An 18,550-nucleotide genomic window follows, 5' to 3' on the forward strand; every position below is an offset into this window, starting at 1 on the left:
TTGCTATCAATCTTATCTTAGAGTCTCTTAATATTTGACATCACTATGTCGCGATTCTTCACAACATTAAAGAAATTCTCTCTAGAGAATAATGAGTTTAAATATTTCATACTATTAAGGAAGGAAATACTTTACTGACTATTTAACAAAACATGAAATTGGTAATGATGCGATGTACTGGTCTTTTGCAGAATATTTTGTTGGAATCACCACTCTCGTGTTAGGTAACATTAGTGAAACTTTAATTTTGAAATAATTTTGCTTTTTTATTTTTTTATTTCCACTTGTAAGAAAACACGATTACGCATTACCATTTCTTATATCTTCAGAATTTTTTTATTTGATTTATTCACTGCATATATCTTTATTGAATCAATAAAATTATAATAATGTTATTTTTTTTAAAGATTTTAAAGTATTTCAGTATTATTTATAAGCAATTTTTTTTATCTTAAATCTAAATAAATATATCAACAAATCTAAACACATTTAATATTTTTATTTTAAAACAATTTTTTATTAATTACTTAATATTATTAATAATTAACAATTTAATTAAAAATATATTAATAATATATTTTAAAAATATATTAATAATATATTTTTATAAGAAATTAAAAAAACTTAAATATATTTAAATATTGTTCTGGACTGTGCCGACGCTTGGCCCAAACATAGTGCAAGGCCCAAATTCAGTCTAATCAAGAAAAAGACCCAATTGAGCTCCTACTCGTACAAGCTTGCACCTGGTCGACCACCGACCACGGACCTTACTTGACTAAAACTGCACGAGTCCACCAATGCTTTGGGCAGGCGTGTCGCCCAAGTAAGAGCACCCACAGGGCTCCGGGCAGGCGTAGTACACGAGTGCGTCCAGTTGTCCGTCCCCTCGGGGACCCTCCTCCTCGTAGGGTTTCTCCACCTTCAACCTTTCAAATATCACGAAGTTTACGCGCTTCCAAGAAGACCGCGTCTCCCCTGAAACTTTGGAGCGGTTGACCCAGGACAGAGGCCACGTGGTGGTCTCTACTACACACGTAGATCTTGATAGTCTCCATCTTGGATCTAGGCATCCAGCCCAGTATGGAGACCTTGACCCAGCGCTGGGGGCTATAAATGCTCTCTTTCACGAGAGGGTCGGGTATTCATTTTTCTCACTCTAAACTTTTGTTCTTATACTTGCGCTCCACTTATTCTCTTTCTCACTTTAATATCAGAGTAACTTGCACCCTCTCGCTCTAATGAGATTCCTTTATTGCATACTAAAATGATCTGTTATGATCAAGTGCGATCAAATATATATTTAAATATATTTTTAATAAATGTTGTCAATTTTTTACCTTTAAATCACATCGGAGTCATATTTTTAAACAAATATAATTTTTTTTTTAGATTCTTAATTTAAAGTTTTTTATGAAGTAATATTAAAAAAAAGGTAAAATAATTAAAGTAACGTGTCATTCGAAGTATTCCATGTTGGACATCGCAGACAACGTCAACTCCAGACACAGCGTGATTTGGAAGACAAACGCTTCTTCCTCTTTCAATTTCAATCCATCCTCTCAAATTTCTTCATCATCACATAATCATTGGTAAATTTCTCAACTTTACCTCAATTTCAAATTTCCCATTTACTCCACCATTTCTATCTAATCAGAGTCAAACACACTTTTTCTACCTTTCTATAATTTATTTTTCTTCAATTCTAATCCAGATTGCATGATTCTTGCTTGATTCTTCCAATTTGATGATTTCTTCTATGACCCTTTTCTGTTAAAAGATCTAAATTTCAGTTTTTTATTGCTACATTTTATCATCATTGAGAATTGATTATACTGTTTGATGGATAATAATAACTATAGTTCATCTTCTCCATATGGATATCCAAACCCTTATATGTATCCCCCTAATCCCAACCCTAACCCTAACCCTAACCCTCATCAACCATATCCACCTCAAGGTTCAATTCCTGATCCATTTGCACATGCTCATCCACCATATCCACCTCAAGCTTCAGTTCCTGATCCATATGCTCATGCTCATGCTCATCCTTATCCATATCCTTATGGTTCTTCACATTCTTTGAACTATTCACATGCTAGATCGCCGTCTTTATCGTCATCACCATCGTTCAGTTCTAATGCCCCATACGAGTATCCATACCCTCCTCCTCCTCATCAGTTAGTACCACCACCCTCAGCTCCACCCTCTTATCCTTCTTATCCATACCATGTTCCTCCAGGGACTCATAACCCTCCTCAACCTGGCCTTTCGCACCATGCTAGCTTATTACAACATGGATCATCGTCGCATCATTATTATTATCCACACACTGCTCCTCATGAAGACCGTCCTGATGCCCATTCGCGTCATAATAGCTTCTCTGGTCATTACTGGCATGACACGTCTAGTTCAACAGCCGTTGGTGGTGTTGGTGTTGGTGGAGGATCGCAAAGTAGTGGTGGTGATAGTTCCAAACCTTCTGCTTATCCACGTTTGGATGAACTAATGAACAATGTTAAGTTGTCTGATGACCAATCAACTGCTCCTGCATCGCCTCCTGCTCCTGCTGCACAACCTTTTATGCATTCAATTTCGGTACCGAAGATTCAACAGAAGAAAGAGGATTTTTATGGACATTCTAATAATAACTCCTTCTCGGGTTGGGGATCCTCATACCCGAGCCGGGTGAACTCAGGTAGGCTTTCGGATTATTCTGGCTCGTTTAATGACTCAATGCATAGTCAGAGCTTGCAGGTTGTTCCGGTGCAGAACAAAGGGTCCTTGAAAGTTTTGCTCCTTCATGGAAATTTAGATATATGGGTTCATGAAGCCAAAAATCTTCCAAATATGGACATGTTTCACAAAACATTGGGGGATATGTTTGGTAAATTACCTGGTAGTGTGAGCAATAAAATTGAAGGAACGATGAATAAGAAGATTACAAGTGATCCTTATGTTTCAATTTCAGTTTCAAATGCCGTAATTGGAAGGACTTTTGTCATTAGCAACAGTGAAAATCCTGTTTGGACTCAACATTTCTATGTTCCTGTCGCGCATAATGCCGCTGAAGTGCACTTTGTTGTTAAAGACAGTGATGTTGTGGGTTCCCAGCTCATTGGTATTGTGGCGATTCCAGTGGAACAAATATACTCAGGGGAACAAGTTGAAGGAACTTACCCTATTCTGAATAGTAATGGGAAGCCTTGTAAGCAAGGTGCCGTATTGAGCCTATCCATTCAGTACATCCCAATGGAGCAACTGAGCTTTTATCATAAAGGAGTTGGAGCAGGGCCTGAATATATAGGTGTTCCTGCTACTTATTTTCCTTTGAGGAAAGGTGGAAATGTTACTCTATATCAAGATGCTCATGTTCCAGATGGTAGTCTCCCGAATGTGTTGCTTGATAGTGGGATGTTTTATGTGCATGGAAAGTGTTGGCATGACATGTTTGATGCCATAAGTCAAGCTCGCCGCTTGATTTATATTACAGGATGGTCAGTGTGGCACAAAGTTAGGTTGGTAAGAGATGCCGGTCATGCATCAGATTATACATTGGGTGATCTTCTGAGGACAAAGTCACAGGAAGGAGTAAGAGTGCTTCTCCTTATTTGGGATGATCCTACATCAAGAAGTATTTTGGGCTATAAAACAGTAAGTAATACAATACTTGTTCCTAGTATGACCACTAAGGTTTACTTTATTCTGTGTAAGATCTATATGATTGAATGCTTCTATTAATTTTTTATTAACATAAGTATACTATGTATGATTTTCCCTTTTAATTCTAATTATGTGATACTCTTTGGCTATATATTAAGGATGGTGTTATGGCAACTCATGATGAGGAAACTAGACGATTTTTCAAGCACTCATCAGTGAATGTGCTGCTTTGTCCTCGCAGTGCCGGAAAACGCCATAGCTGGGTCAAGCAAAAGGTTAGATTTTACAGCTACTTTTCTGATTGATTAGTGCTGTCAAGTAGCAGCTATATTGGCCTATACTGCTATAGGTAGCAGAATTTGGACATACCGTTATTGTAACGTTGGTTTTTGTTGTTATTCAGTCATTCTCTAAAACCTTGCATTATTGGGATTTAGACGTGTAAATTCTTATTTAAATTTAGCAATTGAAAATGCTCGTCATGCATTTTGAGTATTATTACTGTGAAAATAATGATATGCTATTACATACTGCTACAGTTTTTTGGTTTCAGAGTTTTACATTGAATTTGTATGTCTTCTTGTCAGGAAGTTGGAACTATATATACTCATCATCAGAAAACTGTAATTGTGGATGCTGATGCTGGAAATAACAGAAGAAAAATTGTAGCATTTGTTGGTGGACTTGATTTATGTGATGGCCGATATGATACTCCTCAACATCCTCTCTTTAAGACACTACAAACAATACATAAGGATGACTATCACAACCCAACTTACACGGTAATCTATGATTTCAGACTCCACTTTGTAGCATGATCAAAACTAATTACAGTTATCCATCAATTATATGATAAAAATGGGATTAGTGGAAGAGCTTTTGTGAAAAAATAGAAACAGAATGAATGAATCTAAGTTTTATTTCATGACAGGGTAACACTGGTGGTTGTCCAAGGGAGCCATGGCATGATTTGCATTCTAAAATTGATGGTCCAGCAGCTTATGATGTCTTAACTAACTTTGAGGAACGCTGGTTAAAAGCTTCAAAACCACAAGGGATAAAGAAGTTGAAAATTTCATATGATGATGCTTTACTTAGACTGGAAAGAATTCCAGACGTTATTGGCATTAACGACACTCCTAGTGGTGACGATGATCCTGAATCATGGCATGTTCAGGTAATTACATTTCTAGAAGTAATTATTTTTTACTATATTTTCTCTTTTTCTCGAAAATGGAATTATTGATTCTATTTACTTTGGAATATAGATATTTCGTTCAATTGATTCAAATTCAGTTAAGGGATTTCCAAAAGACCCAAGAGAGGCAACTGGCAAGGTAAACAAAAGCTTTTTGTTTCGGTTTTTATTTTTCATGTTTAATTTCAATTCACCAAACATCAATCTGAGTTGTTCCTACAGTCTTTGTTTAAGATGTTGCCAGGCATTAAGTCAGGGGAGCCCTTTTGAGCATATAAATTCTTTGGTGACTGAGATACCTGATAAAATGGACGTTTGCATTGATAATGAAAGTTACCCTTCGGATGATAATACCATTTCTAGTGACGATGTAACTGATACTTCACTGTTATCTGATTGGACTGGTTGTAATGGCACTACCGACAGTGTATCATGTCCTCCTTCAGAGCTAGGTGGTTGTGGTAATACCCACCTTGACTTGAGATGTGTTTTTCCTTTAAGTTGGATCGAAGAAATGGAAACGAAGGCAGAAGAAGTAGTTTGCAGCTATGAAGTTCCTGAAATTTTGGATAAAAATTCAAGTTGTTCACTTTGTAGTGACAAAGATCATAAAACTAACAGGCATAAGCAATCACAAGAAGCGGCTCGAAGAGAAGATTCTAATGATAATTGCTTATTTTATCCTACAGCTTTCGCCATCAGTTCAGATCATTGCGAACACTTCCAGAAACACTGGGGAAAAGGCCATCCTGTAGTAGTCCGAAATGTGCTCCGAAGTAGAAAAAACCTCAGTTGGGATCCTTTGGTCATGTTCTGTGATTATCTTGAGGAGAGCATTTCAAGATACGAGAATAATAAGGACTTACTTGAAGCTTGTTTGGATTGGTGTGAGGTGGAAATTAACATTAAACAGCATTTTACTGGATCTCTTAGATGTCGACCTCAGAAAAATGATTTCCATGAGATGCTGAAATTAAATGGATGGTTATCTTCCCAGCTATTCAAAAAACAGTTTCCAGATCATTTTGCTCAAGTAATTGATGCTCTTCCACTTCAAGAATACATGAATCCCATGTCCGGTCTTCTGAATTTAGCGGCATATATGCCAGATGGGATTGCAAAACATGACAAAGGCCCATATGTCCATATTTCTTATGGCTGTGCTGACAAGGAAGCTTGTTCCGTGCTAAATCTCTCTTATGAGCCATATGATGTGGTTGATATCATGGCATATACCACAGATGCTCCTCTCTCACCAGACCATCTTGCTAATGTAACTAAGCTATTGAAAAAGCATCAAACTCTGTGTCAAAGGGGGTCGCCAATGAATACTTCCGAACACGTAGAAGACAAGGAACGAAAAGAAACAGAGAGTATTGCCATGGAAGGAACCGACTTTTACAGGAGAGTCAATAGAACATCTAGCATTAATGAAGTCAAAACAATGCCTAGTCAGAGTTTAGAGGAAAATGCTTCCATCAATGAAGAATGTGTTTCTGGTTCAGATTCAGATTCAGATTCCGAGAAAACACAAAGCTCTTTACCTCTCCGCAAGACAGTTCAAAGCACTGAAATGTATTCTGTTGCTCAGTGGGATGTCTTCCGAAGACAGGATGAACCAAAGCTTCTAGAATATCTCAAAAGACATGCTGATGAATTTTCTTGTGCCAGTGAACATCACGGCAAGAAGATGGTTCAGCCAATTCTAGATCAGAGCATCTTTCTGGACACTACTCACAAAATGAGACTGAAGGAGGAATTCAATATCGAACCGTGGACCTTTGAGCAACATGTTGGAGAAGCTGTTATCGTTCCCGCCGGATGTCCATACCAGATTAGGAATTCTAAGTGTTGTGTTCATGTGGTATTGGAATTTATGTCTCCTGAGAATGATGGAGAATGTAACAACGACTCTGCAGGGGCTGGTTCTGCAGATGCAACAGCAGAGTGTGCTATTAACTGAATTAAGCAAACAGACTGGTAAGACAACACTGGAAGCAGAGACAGTTGTTGGTGATTCATCACAGAGCGAATCACGTCTTGCGGGGAAGAAGGTGAAACTTCCCTTGTTCGAAGGGGGTGATCCGGTGGCGTGGATCACACGAGCTGAAATTTACTTCGATGTTCAGAATACATCGGATGCGATGCGAGTGAAATTGGCTCGACTGAGCATGGAAGGTACAACAATCCATTGGTTCAACTTACTCATGGAAACAGAGGACGATCTGTCCTGGGAGAAATTGAAGAAATCGTTGATCGCGCGTTACGGCGGTCGCCGATTAGAAAATCCATTTGAGGAGCTATCCACCTTGCGTCAAACTGGCAGCGTGGAAGAATATGTTGAGGCGTTTGAGTTACTGTCATCACAAGTGGGGAGATTGCCCGAGGAGCAATATTTGGGGTATTTCATGAGTGGGTTGAAACCTCCAATTAGAAGGCGTGTTCGCACTCTGAATCCTGTGACACGGATGCAGATAATGCGAATTGCTAAAGATGTAGAGAATGAATTGAATGAGGAAGACGAAGACGAAGACGGAGAAAGAAGTTACAGGAAGAAGCAAGGAGTGGACCGCTTGGGTCGTGGTGAGTGGGCTGGGCCTACAAACAAAAATAGAAGTGGGTATAACCTGTCTAACAAGGATTTAACCAGAGTGTCTCAATCGGGTGGATCCACCCCGAATCAAAATACAGGTTCTACTGGGTACAATCAAAGTTACAATTCCTCGATGCTTTCCACAGGACGAAAAGGCGATTCCGACCACCGTCTGAGTTCTTCGGAGCGATGGAAGGGTGTGAAGAGTCTCCACAATGAAGAGATGGTTGAACGAAGAGCAAAGGGACTTTGTTTTAAGTGTGGAGGTAAATTCCACCCAACCCTTCACAAGTGCCCTGAGAAGAGTTTAAGAGTATTGATTCTGGGTGAAGGGGAAAGTGTGAACGAAGATGGGGAGATTATATCCATGGAAGTTAATGAAATTGAGGAGGAAGAGGCAGAAGCTGAATGTAAAGTGATGGGAGTTTTAGGGAGCATGGGGGAGTATCACACTATGAAGATTGGCGGTAAGTTAGAAAGTATTGATGTGGTGGTGTTGGTGGATAGCGGAGCTAGCCACAATTTCATATCCTCCCGAATTACTGCTGCTTTGGGCTTACCTATTACACCCATCGCAGCTAAACGAATTAAATTGGGAGATGGTCACAATGTGGTTTCACAGGGAGTGTGTGAAGGAGTTAAATTGAAATTGGGTCTTATAGAGGTGGTGGTGGATGCTTTAGTGTTAGACTTAGGAGGAATGGATGTGATTTTGGGCGTCTCTTGGTTATGTACTTTGGGTAAAGTGATAATGGATTGGAAGGCCTTGTCCATGCAATTTCAGCATGAAGGAAAATCTGTTGTATTACAAGGTCAAGGAGAACTTCCTAAAGAACTGGAGGTTGTTGATACTGATGACATCTATCCTGACAAAGTGTTGGGTACAAGGATCACAGTACAAGCAGGTGTGACTGTTCCGCAGAGTCTTATTAAGTGGAAGAATAAGTCTTTGGATGATGTTACTTGGGAAGATGATGCTTATCTGAGGGGACAATTTCCTGAATTTAGCCTTGAGGACAAGGCTAGTTTTAAGGAGGGAGGTGTTGATAGAGATATGGATGACGAGGTGGGCTTTAACTATGGACCTAAGCCAAAAGTCTGGAGGGTTTATACTAGAAGAAGTGGTAAAGGAATAAAAGAATAGAATAATTATAGGATTCTGTTACTATAATTATGGGAGTTTTGTTATTATAGGAGTTTGTTATTATTTATAGGAGTCTGTTCCTATAAAATAGGAATAAGCTTAGGGCTATAAAAGAGGGTAGAAATAAGGGATTTAGGATTCTACTTAGGTTTTGAAAATCACCGTCTTGGTGAGGGGAGCACGGCGTGCTTAGGGGCTGATAGATATTCTCTATCAGTTTGTTATGTTCATCACTGCTAGTTTTCTATAATTGACATTCTTTTAATTCTTCTATTCATATTTTCATTGTTCATTCCTATATTCAAATAAGAATCCATCAGTATGAGAAGATAAATTACTATTGCATATTTACAGAACCTTGTATGTGGGAAGAATGCGCTGATTGACATGAGCATACATACAGCATACGTGAAGGCTATCCGTGCTGCACAGCATTACATTTATATCGAGAATCAATATTTCATAGGGTCTTCTTACAATTGGAGTCAACATAAAGACCTTGGTATGATATTCCTCTTTTTGCATAGGTGCTGTACTAATATTTTCTAAAAATATGAGTTTTGGCATGGATAAATAATCCAACGCCGGAATCCAGTATGGGTAATTTATGCTAAATTTTGTTTTGGCAGGTGCTAATAATTTAATTCCAATGGAAATTGCTCTAAAGATTGCGGAAAAGATTAGAGCAAATGAGAGGTTTGCAGTTTATATAGTTATTCCAATGTGGCCCGAAGGTGTTCCAACAGGTGCTGCCACACAAAGGATTCTATTCTGGCAGGTATGGTTCAAATTGAAATCCGAATATGAATGTCAAAAACTTGGCAAGGATTATGCATATGTTAACCTGGAATGATTTTTAAATTTTTTGCAGAATAAAACAATGCAAATGATGTATGAAACAATTTCTAAGGCTTTAGTTGAGGCCGGGCTTGAAGCAGCATTCTCTCCACAAGACTATTTGAATTTTTTCTGTCTTGGTAATCGAGAGGCCATAAATATGTATGAAAATGTCAATGTATCAGGAAATCCTCCCCCAGCAAATAGTCCACAAGTATGTCACTAACGCCTAAGAAAAATATTCCATACACTCTTTATGAAATCATGATTTTGTTTTGACAGTTTCTCAATCCGCCCCCATATATGCCCAAATATGGAAAAATACAGTCGCGTGGAGCGGACTGATAAACTGTCTTTTGTTTTTAAAGGCATACAATAATCACTATTGAGTGAATCAACTCATAATTGTTTTGTATGGTGGTGATTTCTTTCCAGGCAAATTGTCGAAATAGCCGACGATTCATGATTTATGTTCATTCAAAAGGCATGATAGTTGATGATGAATATGTGATTGTGGGGTCTGCGAACATTAACCAACGCTCTATGGAAGGAACGAGGGACAGCGAGATTGCAATGGGAGCATACCAACCTCATCATACTTGGGCAAGAAAATATTCCTATCCACTTGGACAAGTAAGAATACTTTTTTACATCACTGGCTACTAATATTTGCCATCTTTGCTAAACAACCGATTTCATGTTTCACTTGTGTGGCACTCGAGTAGAAAAGATGAAGTTGCAAAACATCATAAAATATTTGTTAGTCATGTAAAAATTATTGGCGTCTCCTGCCATTTATGATAACGATTTGGCCTTATAGTTTTCATTGGCGGCTCTTTGATTTTTGTTTTCGTGCACATATGTTTGAATCCATACATGCATTATAATCTGACAAATTCTTTGGAAACTATACGATACAGATCCATGGATATAGGATGTCACTTTGGGCAGAACATACCGGAACACTTGATGACTGCTTCTTGCAACCTGAGAGCCTTGAATGCGTACGAAGAGTTAGAGCAATTGGTGAAATGAACTGGAAACAATTTGCAGCAAGTGAAGTATCAGAGATGAGAGGGCATCTTCTAAAATACCCTGTAGATGTTGATCGAAAGGGGAAAGTCAGATCACTTCCCGGTCATGAAGAGTTTCCTGATGTAGGAGGGAAAATTGTTGGATCTTTTCTTGCCATGAAGGAGAATCTTACCATTTGATGTATTGATGTAAATTACAAAATAGAGGATGAAATGTATGTAAGTTACAAATAGAAAATAAACAATTTTGAAAAGCTTTATAGTTTCAGAAACACATACAGTGTATAGTCCAACACCTTTACAGGTTATTCTTTTTTTAGTTCCCTCGACAAAGTGTTGTTTTTGTGTATATGAGGATATAGTTGCCTTGCCAACTTGGTAAGGTTATGTTCTGTTACAAGTTTTTGGAGATTGTGTATTTCATTTTTACTATTCTGCCTCCTCTATCCGAAACCGCTTGCTACATCGTCGCAAGAATTGTCGAGAACATAAAACACTATCATGAAATCTGACATTTTATATTCTATTTGACACTTGGAAAAATCTCAACTTGAAATTCAATCATTTAAAGACTGAGTACAAATTTACGGGTGTCGATGCTGAGGTGCCTCGATTTTACCTGAACACAATTTTCCAGAGATTGGAGAAAGAGGAGTCAATATAAGCGGTGCCTCGATGTAGATAAAATTATACACACTCCAGTGGAATATACACACTCCAGTGGAATTCTTTCAGACGAATCCTGTAAAATTATACACACTCCAGTGGAATTCTTTCAGACGAATCCCGTCCAAAAGACACGGGACACATTGATATAAATGCTTTTAATTTGGTGAATATGTTTCTGGGGCAAGTTTGGCAACTACTTTCAACAATGATGCTGACCTAATGAAAGCTTTGGAAAGAGCACATTTGAAGAAGGTTATAAGAAGAAATTCATTTGGTCTAAAGAGACAATTTCAGCATTGGACAAAGGCAGCTATTGTCCTTGATGAAGCTACTGCTGCTGTCGATGTTACAACAGATGCTCATGCTCTTATACAGAAAACTATCAGACAAGAATTTCATTCCTGCACAATGCTCATCATTGCATAGATTGAACACAATTATCAAGTGCAATCAGATTCTATTGTTAGATGCTGGAAAGGTTCTTGAATACAGTTCACCCAAGGAACTCTAACAAAATGAAAAAGCTGCATTTTACAAAATAGTCCAAAGTACTGGAAATGTTGAGTATTTATGTAGTAGCTTAGTATTTGAAAAGACAGAACACTTCAAATGAATTTAACCAAGATCGGAAAACCGAAGAAAGTTAACCAAAATGATTTTAAGGAAGATTATCCTTAATTTAATGAAAGTTCTTTGGAATTAAAAAAAAGAAGTTATAGTATTACGTCAAGAGACATTTACAAGCTTTGCACGCCGAGTATTCTGATCAACCTCGACTCGAAGACCAAGTGCAGAAATTTCGGGCATATCAGCAGATCCCTGCAGCTGCAATTCAGAAACTACCTTTTGATTCTCCTCATTGCCCTCCAACATATTCCTGATTGACCATATGCCCCATTCTCTCAGGAAAGGATTATCTTCATCGGTAACACATTGTTGCAATAGCAATAGAACTCCATTCTTATTCCGCAGTTCGTCTTGTGCATGCTTCCTTTTATACACGCAATTACCAATAAGTGCAACTATGTCTCTCCTAAAACCCTTGTAAGGGCATGGTTTCGAGGAAGAACTAGCACCATCTTGATTCTCAGATTGTTTTATTCCTTTTCTGATTATTGCTGGAGGTTCAAGGTCCCCAAGCACAATCAAAAGCAACTCAATGAGACCATTTGACAATAACACATCGACAACGTCGCTTGCATCCTTTGCTTTACCTCTCGCACTGTCATTAGCACAGATGTCCCTCAATATAGTAAGCGAGTAGCCAAGAACGTCCACTGCAGTAATGCCAGTCGGAAGACCAGACTTGCCTCTCACTGCATGCTCAAGAACCCTCATAGATTTCTTGAATATTCCATAAACAAACAACGCAACATCCTTCGAAACAGTAACATCTTCGATTCGCTCATTCAAAATTTCTGATAGGATTTGCAGAAGAAACGCTCGTTCAGATGAAAACTCATCATCTTTTGACTCAGTATCTTCACCCTCGTGAATATCCTTAAACTCTAGTTTAGAAAACAATTCAGGCAATTGAGATTCTTCCAGACAAATTCTTGAGAGAATCAACTTTATCCAATCCTCGCCAAAACTAGCTGGTTTCAACAGAAGTAGAAGTCAGTATTACAGCTTAAAAACCATAAGAAATAAATACAAACTCATGTCATGAATCATGGCAGCATAGCAAATTATGGAAGTAACTCATAAGTCATGACATCATAGCAAAATATAGAAGCAGTTTGCAACAGCAACAACACTGAAAAAACCACTACACCGATACTAACAAAGGAATCAGCCAAAACCCACCACAACTCAAAAGCAGGCACACAAAGAACCTGAAATCCTCTGAATTCATCAACACCAACTATCCCGGGCTTCCACCGATAAGCCGGAGTACAAGGATAATTAGAGAGGAACCGAATTCAAGACATGACTTTAATTTTTTCCATCATTTTCAAATTATCACATATGTCAATGTATCAGTGTCATGTCTCGTGTCAGTGATTCATTTATAAGGAAAGCAAATAAACACATACATAAACAAAATCAAAGTGACAACATAAGAATGGTCCTAAACAACAACATAGATGAAACAAACATATAAAAGCACACAGGAAAAACATAAACTACAAACTCACCCGAAGAAGCAGTTCTCACTAATTCTACCACTACAGGCCAACCACTATCGCTATAAAGCTCTCGAAACCATTCTGGATTTCCATCACAACAAGTATAAATCACCATACACAATGGATCACAAACCTCCTTAGTTCCAAGTCTCGCAAGCGACACAAAACCAAGTGGAAACAGCTCTTCCCAAACAGCCCTCTGATGCTGTTTCCCAGCCAAACAAACATTTGCCAAAACCTGCAAACCCCACCGGACCAACATATGATCAGAACCATCCTCCAACCTCAAAATCCTCGAAACAACAATAACAACCCCATCAAACTCAAGAAACAAATTCTGATTCACAAGATCACCAGCACAGAGGTTTCTGAGGAGCTTGAAACACAAGGATAGAATATTGTAATCTATAAGAAGGGTTTGTGATTGAAGTATAGTGAGAACTGCAGGGAGGATTCTTTTGGAAGCGAGGTTGGAACGTCCAGAATCAGACTTGGCGGTTTGAATGAGAATATCTAAGGAGTTTTCTAAGGTATCGGAGTTGGAAACATCAAAGAGTAACTTGAGGGCATCATCATCACCCATTGCAATGTTGAAAAAGGTAGGTTTTTTTACATGAAAACTAGGGTTTTGAGGAAAAAGGGAAACAACCTAGATATGACAAAAAAATTGAATATCAGTAATTGGAAAATCGAAGGTGGGATGAAGGGTTGGTTTCTCCTAGTATCGCGGTCACTCACGGCATGTTACGGAACCACCTGCGCCGATTTTTGTTTAGTTTTGGATGTTGGCATAGGTTTTTCATGAACAGTAAAAAAAACACACATGAAATTGTCTTTAAAGTGTTAAACGCGAAGGTTAACAACAAGTTGAGATGGCCGAGTTGGTCTAAGGTGCCAGATTAAGGTTCTGGTCCGAAAGGGCGTGGGTTCAAATCCCACTCTCAACATAAATATTTTGGTTTTTTTCCTACATGGTTTCATAGCTTCTTGGTTCGGTTTTTTTCCTTCATATTAGTACTTTTTTTTCTACATGGTTTCATAGCTTTTTGGTTCGGTTTTTTTCCTTCATATTTTTACTTGCTTATTTATGGATTCGCTTTCTTTCATAGCTTTCAGGTTCGGTTTTTTTATGGTTTTTTGCTACATGGTTTCGTAGTTTTTTGCTTCGGTTTTTTTTTCCTATATTTACTTGCTTATTTATGGATTCGGTTTCATAGCTTTCAGGTTTCGCATTTCATGAGTCACTGTTTAACGTGGCTTTATTTATTTTATAAAGTTTGTGTTACATATTAATTTCATATCATATATATCATATATAATATTTATTTACTTAGCTAAAAAAGTAAATTTAACTTGTTTGTGTTTTTAGAATAAAATTAATTTGAAATAATAATAATAATAAATAAATAATCTTCACCGTTTTAAAATAAAAATAAAAATTGAAATTTTTTTAAAAAAATATTTACATTTTGTATTTATAAAATGAACATTTATGAATTTAAAAAATATGTAATTTAAAAAACATATATTTAATTAATTCAAATCGTTTCATTCTTTGGGACCCCTATATACACCAAACAATAAATAATTAATTTGTTAGTTAAGAGTGATAGATAGATAAGAGATTAGCAAGCGTAAATACAATGAATGAAAGAAAGGTGGACAAATCTTTCTCAAATCAACAAAAAATATAGAATCGTTATAGTCTGTCAAGATTCGATTGGACTTGATAATTGAGAAATTTACTTGTGTTTCATGTTCATAGCACCACTAATCAAAGATAGCGAGAAACAAGACATCATGCTGTGGGAGCTTTACATAAGAGAAAATACAAACTTTTGCGAAGTTGGAGAATGGCGTCAAACAAGGGCCGCAAGGTACCCACAATATCGAGAAATTCTATGCACCACCCGCGTAAATAGCCGAGTAAGACTAATTTTTGAACGCCATGTAGTTTTGGCCAATTGGACTATTTGCATATAAGTATTGAACTTGTAAATTTTATACATTCAATCAATTAAGCTATTTTATGCATTTTTATCATTAAAATTTTCTTTTTTATCTTACCTTTTATGCGATCTTTTACTTCACTAGCTCAAACCCCAAAACATTGTACTTAACAATATTTTGAATAGTTAAACAAAATATCATTAAGGAACATAGTTCCTTCCTTATCATAATCGCTTGAAAAAAAGGCACCAATAACAAGAGCTATTAGCTGATATCTCGACCGACTTTTCAATTAAACAACAAATTTGACACGCCTAGTGGGACACACAAACATAACCGCTTAAAAAGTTAGTTTACCAAGCCAAGATTACATTTAGCATAACATGTAACTCTATTCCTTTAGATCTTCATCCTAGTAATTTCTCCATAATTAACCCTAGAGGATTCCAATGGAAAATTATACATTTATCCCGAACAATCTTTAAGATGGACTGTCACATATGTTAAGAAGGCATCTTAAAGTAGTTGAATAAATTAACATTCAACAAGTTTCTCCTTATGACAACACGTTGTAGAAAAACAACACTTTTATACTGAGGGGAGTCCTTTGGCCAATTAGTAGGAATATGAACATGTAGGCCAATTAGGGATTGCTCGACTCAACAATAATGAGGTTATAACCCACCCGTCTCAATTTATCTAATGATATATTTACCAATACCTGATGTACTAATTCCAACTCTGATGGGTTCAATCACAACAAGACTAACTGATTGTTATATTATTGAACAACAATAAATTACTAATTTAACTTACCAACATAAAGTGTTTCTAGTATAAGAACTCCTAAACATGGATTTGGATCAAGAGTATCCATGGAGGAATCATTCGTATTAGGTTCAATTACAATAAGGTTTTCAAAACCTCCAAGTGAACAAAGTTGCGCCAACCACCCACAACTTAGGTAAGACCTCTTGGACAATAATTGTTAGATCCCAACCTCATAATCGATACAATTAAGAAGTATTTTGGAGTAAACTTTAATGTCATATATATATATATATATATATATATATATATATATATATATATATATATATATATATATATATATATATATATATATATATATATATATATATATATATATATATATATATATATATGCCTACATATAAGAAGTTATACTATGGGCGGGCGGGCAGATTGATGTCTCGCGTCATAGGTTATAAGACTCTAAATTTTGCTACCTTTTTTAGGGAAGATGTAAAATAGACTTTAGAGCGTATTCAAAGGTTTAATGCTCAAATAAGCGAGAGAAACCATAATAAATTCCATAAAAAAAACCAATTGCCCTCTTTATCTTTCACAAGAACATAATTTACAAGATATTTCTCTTTTCCACTGAAATAAATACAAACTTAGGTAGACATAGAAAGATGTTTTACGTCATATTTTACTGAAATATACTTGATATTATGGCATCCAATTTAATGAAATTTAAACAACACGTAGATGAATCTATTGTATACTTTATAAAACAACCAAGAACGAAGACTGGAAAATGTTAGCTCTAATTTCCTAAAACATAAGATGCATAAATGGAAATCATTATCATGCATAAGCTTACCATAATCTGAATGAATTTCCTTCAAGGGGTGTACACATCAAACAATTTATTCAAGAAAACAAAGATAATTTTTCTACCTAAACAACAACTCTACATCTAGTCTCCATCATCAAAACGAAGGAATTTAAAAATGATATACATGTCAATTCCACAATATATATTGACAACTGAAATCCCAAAAGGAAAAATTTATTAATATCATGTATTAAGGCTTACCAAAGAAACCAATTCATGAGAGTTCAACGTCTAGTATTCCTTTATTAACACTAAAGTCATCCAAATTTTTTATTATCTTCTTAAAGATAAGCATACTTTGATACTAAATGATCATAAAATTTCTCTAACAAAGGAAATCAAAGGTACAAAATATTACAAGTGGCACAACTCGTGTAACCACTTCACGACTAACTGCATAGTCTTCTAGAAAGCCATTCAAAAGGCTATCAAGAAATACATATTCAAGTTAGCCGGTAAGAGGATTACTCAGATGGTCATAAAACCAAATCCCATTCTAACCATGATGATTTTCCTTGAATATGGTAAAGTAAGTCTAGCAACCTAAGTCAATATTAATTGAATCCATACAAGGAGTCATACATACATATAGGTAGTATGACATGGTGTCATCATAACCCCAAACAGGAATTGTTACTTGCCTTTAATGAGCAAGCTTGTAAGATGAGAATCTATAATAAAATAGAAAACAATTACCTAATGAAAGATAACATCCAAGTCTAATTCTTTTTACCTGAGTGCTTACAAGATCATGCACATATGTTACCTCCATTCTAAAACTCTAAGATAAATAAGTTTAAAGAAATATTTTCAACTTTTAGTTCTAATCAATTTTATCTCTTCCTCACTAGTAGGATTTATACTTTGGAGTTAGCCACACTATCCTTACAATTTTTACTTTCTTTTAATTTATTTTCTTTTTACCACGAGATAATATTCAGGAGATGATACTAACTTTAGAGACTTGACTTTATTTTTATTTGTATGTATACCCATTAGTTTTATCTATTTATTTTTATCTATTTATTTTTATCTTTCTAATCTATGCCTTTTTATTTTGTCAAAGTCGTTTTATCTACATTGATTTAAAACTACCACCCCAAACTTTAAATTTTGGTATTCCATGAAAATAACAAACTTAGAACTATTGCTCACTTTAATTTTTTTCTATTCACTACCTAACTCGTGATTTTATTTAACCCGCTTTGTAAAGTTATGTTTCATATCTTTTATTTTAAATTATATTTTTGTTGACAAAATGAGCCGTTTCTTTTATTTTAATTAATGACTATTCATATATTATATAAAATGTGTGAATTTGTGATTTTTAAATTTTTTCCCAGACTTTATAATTTTTCTAGCTCTGCCTGCACATAACGTAATCACCAGTTTATATTTTAACATATGAAACACAACATAATTATAATTTGCTAAATACTTTAAAAGACGGTTTTATTTCTCAATAACCTTAATGACTAACAAATGTAAGTCATGTAATGTCTCCAAACATGTTCTAATTCAAAATGAACAAAATGTTTAAAAATCTTCCAAAAATCCATATCATTGATTTTTAAAAACAACACAGCTCAAGCAATCTTCATGTATATCTAATTACTTAATGAACAAGTAACCTTATCTCATCTTCACGCCAAATATCTTTCAAATTTTCATACGATAGTCTTCTTCGA

General features: G+C 36.0%; 2 protein-coding genes and 1 non-coding gene across 4 annotated transcripts; 2 read left to right on the forward strand and 1 right to left on the reverse strand.

The window, feature by feature from the left end:
- Positions 1-1,451: 1,451 nt before the first annotated feature.
- On the forward strand, positions 1,452-10,898 carry LOC131609574 (phospholipase D gamma 1-like). Of its 2 annotated transcripts, XM_058881300.1 has the most exons (11): positions 1,456-1,592; positions 1,715-3,654; positions 3,822-3,938; positions 4,251-4,445; positions 4,595-4,840; positions 4,932-5,000; positions 8,953-9,100; positions 9,228-9,376; positions 9,470-9,649; positions 9,871-10,068; positions 10,356-10,898. In XM_058881300.1, the coding sequence occupies exons 2-11, from the start codon at positions 1,843-1,845 to the stop codon at positions 10,647-10,649; spliced, it is 3,408 nt and encodes a 1,135-aa protein (XP_058737283.1). In that variant the 5' UTR covers positions 1,456-1,592; positions 1,715-1,842; the 3' UTR covers positions 10,650-10,898. The 2 variants fall into 2 exon arrangements, with proteins under 2 accessions (XP_058737281.1, XP_058737283.1); XM_058881298.1 differs by having other exon boundaries at positions 1,452-3,654.
- Positions 10,899-11,812: 914 nt separating this feature from the next.
- On the reverse strand, positions 11,813-14,064 carry LOC131609575 (uncharacterized). Its single transcript, XM_058881301.1, has 2 exons — positions 13,277-14,064; positions 11,813-12,733 (listed from the first exon to the last, which is right to left on the reverse strand). The coding sequence occupies exons 1-2, from the start codon at positions 13,848-13,850 to the stop codon at positions 11,865-11,867; spliced, it is 1,443 nt and encodes a 480-aa protein (XP_058737284.1). The 5' UTR covers positions 13,851-14,064; the 3' UTR covers positions 11,813-11,864.
- Positions 14,065-14,133: 69 nt separating this feature from the next.
- Positions 14,134-14,214, forward strand: TRNAL-AAG (transfer RNA leucine (anticodon AAG)). Its single transcript has one exon. It is a non-coding gene; the product is annotated as a tRNA-Leu (tRNA).
- Positions 14,215-18,550: the final 4,336 nt, after the last annotated feature.

Source organism: Vicia villosa, linkage group LG6, assembly GCF_029867415.1.
Source record: "Vicia villosa cultivar HV-30 ecotype Madison, WI linkage group LG6, Vvil1.0, whole genome shotgun sequence".
Classification (NCBI taxonomy): domain Eukaryota; kingdom Viridiplantae; phylum Streptophyta; class Magnoliopsida; order Fabales; family Fabaceae; genus Vicia; species Vicia villosa.